This window comes from Cyprinodon variegatus, unplaced genomic scaffold, assembly GCF_000732505.1.
Source record: "Cyprinodon variegatus isolate N-32 unplaced genomic scaffold, C_variegatus-1.0 Scaffold636, whole genome shotgun sequence".
NCBI classification, from domain to species: Eukaryota; Metazoa; Chordata; class Actinopteri; order Cyprinodontiformes; family Cyprinodontidae; genus Cyprinodon; species Cyprinodon variegatus.
Window position 1 is genome coordinate 174,722 of NW_015151089.1, and position 4,758 is coordinate 179,479.

Consider the following 4,758-nt stretch of genomic DNA (forward strand, 5'->3'; position numbering starts at 1 on the left):
GGACCGGTACCGGTCCACAGTCCGGTGGTTGGGGACCGCTGTGTTAAACTACAACTCTGCTTCCTGGTCTTGGGCTGTCAGGGTTTTGGAGGACTAATACATTTCGCAAGATTCCTAGAAAGAGATGCGCACCATCCAAAGTGGGCTGAATGCCATCTCTCCAAATTAGACCGGGTTTACCCCCTAAAGATTGCCAATTATTAATGTAGCCCACATTGTTTTTAGGACACCGCCTGGACAACCAGCGGTTAAATGATGACATGTAGCTAAACACGTCATCACTGGTCAGATTGGGGAAGGGAGCAGAGAAAATTATGGAGTCTGACACTGTTTTGGCAAACTTGCACCCGGAAGCAACACAAATTTTAGTGACCCCTGATCGGTGTAAATAGGTGTCAGTACCGCCAGCGTGAATAACAATCTTACTGTATTTAAACTTCTCCTTAATCAGTAGTTTCAGGTAGGATTGGATGTCACCCATTCTGGCAAACATTTGGTTATGTCCATCATGTCACTAATGCCATGTTTTTGACTATGGAGCTACGGAAAATGGGTAAGAAATGTGGACGGGTTGGTGGAGGCCAGTGGGCAGAGATCCACGACTAGGCTTTCTGTGTACCGTCACCCATTTGCCTGGCTGCTCAGGCACTGCTGTAGGACCACTACGTGGATGTGCCCCTGGTATTGGTGGCATGGGGCAGTTAACAAGACGCCTTACTCTAACATCTGGATATTTGACAGCCTTAACTCTAACTCTGACACTTCGCCTCCAAAGCTACAAAATTAATACACATGCTACACATACCATTATCACTAAAGGAGGCAGAGGAATGACTGAACATCTGACATACAGAGCAGGAGAGAGGAGAAGCCATATTGGGGCTAAGCTAGCACTAGCCTAGGCTAGCTACGCCTTAACTACCAGAAATAAAAACTGTGTGAACACTACAAGTACCCAGCAGAAAAGTGCAGCAGTAGAAGCTGTGTTTTAAAGTTCTGCTTGACAGTTAGAGTAAATTAGAGATATCACAGAAAAAAGTACTGACTTCAGACAGAGATAACCTGAACAGCAGCCGTAAATGTAGCTCAGCAGTCAAAACGTGAAGTATATGAGATATGTCTCCCAAACAGCCGCATTAGCACTCCTTACGTGGCAATACATGTCATCTGAAGGAACTTTACAGAGACCATTCATACAGTCAGATTGGCTCAAATATCGCATAATGAATATTTGGGAATCCCTTGTTAGTCCTTCTGGACTAAACAAATATTCGATAAATATTTTTTACAATAAAGTTTGTTTCATCCTATTTATGGTATCCACTTAGAAGGAATTTTTTTCAGTGTTGTAATGTTACCACTATTCCCCAGAGGGCGCTGTTCATTCTTAAACAGAGGCTTGCTGGTATTTGAAAGAGAAGTAATGCCAAAGTAAAGGCACGGTGCAGAAGACACATAAATTGATTTAGAATTCTGCCCGGAGTTATTTAGATTTTAATAGCAGCAAGGATGTGGAATAGACTTTGTTTTTTTTTGTTTTTTAAATATTAGCACTTGAATAAAGTCTTTAGGCTATCATTTAAATAGCCCCTATTTAGCCTCACTGCATGGTTGAGCAGCGTCAACTTCTCCTCTGTGCTTGAAAGGCGAGGATGTGATGACAGAGAAGTGGACCACATTACATTAAACATTGTGAAATTATAGAAAATGTCATGCTTGAATTTAACAACTTAGATTGGAAAGTAGATCATGTGAGTTCATTTCATGGAGTCCAGTTTTAAAATTTATCTTAAAATATGATATTGTACTATGATCATTATATTTTGTTGGTATATTGTGAAATAATATTTAGCCCTTCATGATATGGAAATATCCTCTTGATACAAGATAAATCTCAAGTTTTAAGAGAATTGCTGCCTATCAATTGTTTATTAGTAATCTTTAAGACCGTTCAACTTTAGGTTGATTCTTTAAATGATAACTTGCATCCTTAAATCTAAATTAAAATCATTTGGTGGGTTTGGTGACAACGTACGGTACCTCAAAATTGTAAATTATCTGAATAAAGTACAAATAGTAAACTATTTGTACTTTAAAGCTGCCAAAATAAGAATAATAATGAGGACCTGAAAAAAATAAGTCAAACACATCTTTAAAGATTTTTGAGAAAGTAAAGTAATCTTTACAATAACAGTAAGTCAGATTAAATTACTGTGGAAATTAATTTTGCTGCTGAATAAAACATACAATAAAACAACAGGCAGTGTTTCTGCTTTTAGGAAAATATTATCATGCTTTCCAGGAACCTTTGAGGAAAGTGATTGGAAACTCCGAGGCCATTAAAGTTGATGTTTGAGTTGTAAGCAGAATGAACAGCTGATTAGAACCCCGAGGAGACCCGAATGCAGGACTTATTGTTCCTTCTTTAAGGAGTTATCTTACAGTCTGATAAAGACAGCTCAGATTAGGAGTGTTCAAAGTTTGGCCCCAGGGACGTTTGTTACTCTGGAGGAGTTTGGCCCCATCTGGCGGGGTCTGTGGTTTTACTTCCTGGAAGGAGTCCTGTCAGCAGGATTCCTCGGTTCATGTAATCTACCATGTTACAGTTGGATGATAAGATTAAAGGCAGATATTCAGAAGTTGTTTTTTTTTTCCTTTAGTTTTCCCCGTAGAGGTTCTCTTTGTTCTCAGGTTTGCAATCCTTCCTCATCTGTTTCCATTTCACCTCTTTACACAGATCAAATGTATATTTAGTTAGATTCTGTTTAAGAAGATCTCTTGTTTTCCTCAGGTTTATACGGACTAACAGAGAATGACCTGGACAAGGTTTTCCGGCTTCCCACAACCACTTACATCGGCGGCAGTGAGAGCTCTCTGTCACTCAGAGAGATTATTCGCCGCCTTGAGGTAGGAGTGTTGCCAAAATAATCAAAACACACACAATAGATAAAAAAAATCGTAGTGTGCAGCCTTCTTTAACACACCTGGATTAATTAATGGTTTGTTGGAAAACAAAAATCTAAAACATGCAGGACAGCAGCCAGAAAGGACTGACTTTGTAGCATTTCACTGTCATTTTATTTTTAATATTTCCTTGTACGTTGCACATTTTTCACTATAAACGGTCAATTACTAACTAAGTATTTTAAGCTTTATTCTAGTGGTTGACATAGATATTTTTAAAAAAATCTAGATTAATCTCAATCTTGGAATTAATCTAGATTAGCCTCGATTAAAACCGCTAATTTGAATTCTGCCAAAGACAGTCATGATATGCGTTTGCTTCCTCCAGAATTTAAAAGAAAAGGTTAACTTTTTTTATGTTTGCAAAATCACACGGAATTTCATCTTTACTTACGATTTTGACAGTTATAAATACGTTTTTTGCTCATTTGTTGGTGTGTTTTTGCTGCTAAGAGAAAAAGTGTCCCACTTCCAATTATAGATGTCTCAGTTTAACATACCCAGACTGGCCATAGGGAGAACCGGGAGTGTTCCTAAAGTGCCGGTGTTCTGTCAGATGAGCATACCCAGTCAGACCAGCATACCCATAGTCAACACCTGTTTATTACTTTAGTTTTGTACTAAAAATAAACTTTAAACTACCTCAACGGGCATGTATACCTTTAGTCATGTACAAAAAAACAAGCATATGGCGATCTGACCTTAAATTGTTTTTTTTTTGTGCATGACTAAAGGGATACACGCCCATTGAGGTAGTTTAAAGTCTATTTTTCATTTAAAAAAAACTAAAGGGATAAACGCAAATCTGTCGTCTTGTGCATTCCTATTTACTATAGGTATACTGGTCTGACGGTGTATGCTCATCTTTAAATCTGCAGCTCTCCCTGCTTCTCTCTGTGCTCTGTTTAAAAAACATTTATGAACCTATTTACTGATATAATGATGCCAGCAACAACATTTCAAAATATGTAGAAGCTCTGCAGTCAGATTCTGTCTGTATAATAGGAAAACATTTTAAGCTGTAACTGGGAGTCATGGTCCTCTGAGAAGCCCAGCTTTTCTAAGTTGTAAAGAAGAACAAACTGTGTTTTCTCAAGCTTCTTGCATTATATTACTACGTTGTATAGACTTACAATCTTTTGCCGTTTTAGCTGAAAAAGCTTTGTATGTCGAAAGAACAGATTTTTCGGTGGCATGATCTCAAATGTTTTTACACAACCTGTCCTCTAACTTTTACTTAACCCTTTAAAGGGCAAGTTAGCATTTTTGTTCACTTACATACCCCTTACAAATGGAGTACACCCAGGAAACATGCAATTGGCCTTGAATGATATATTACCTTTTGCAAATTAAGTTGTGAAAAAAAAAACAAGTCAAGAAGAAAAGGTAAAAAGCTGATTTAAAAGTCAAAGAGTAAAGTTAAAAAGTTAATAAGCCTAATTTACAATTATATTTAGGTTTATAAACTAAAAAATGTAATTACCAGTATATTATATTGTACCAGGAAAAAAAAAATGAAAAATTCATGTTTTTCATGAATTTCTTTTAGAAACACTTTTGTTATTTTTCTTAATATATTCGGGCAAGTTGGCGTTTCTTATTACATTGATATTAATTTTTGCTATTAAAATATCCATATTTTTTAATGTTACAAAGGTAATAAGGTCTTGTCCTGGATTCCAATAACACTATCTGCTTGAGATGAGTGCCCTATAAAAGATTACACATCAGAGTGCTGCTGTGTGTCTCTCCTCCAACCACGTAGCTACTCGATACGCAGTGAAATCAGATGTT

The 4,758-nt window shown here is 37.2% G+C and overlaps 1 protein-coding gene across 1 annotated transcript in view; it reads left to right on the top strand.

Moving 5' to 3' along the window:
- LOC107096598 (2-oxoglutarate dehydrogenase, mitochondrial-like) overlaps nucleotides 1-4,758 on the top strand; it is a 47,400-nt gene that overhangs the window by 20,070 nt on the left and 22,572 nt on the right. Inside the window, exon 4 of the mRNA XM_015393328.1 lies at nucleotides 2,792-2,907. Within this exon, the coding sequence (XP_015248814.1) occupies nucleotides 2,792-2,907 (116 nt within the window). The remainder of the gene's footprint in view (nucleotides 1-2,791; nucleotides 2,908-4,758) is intronic.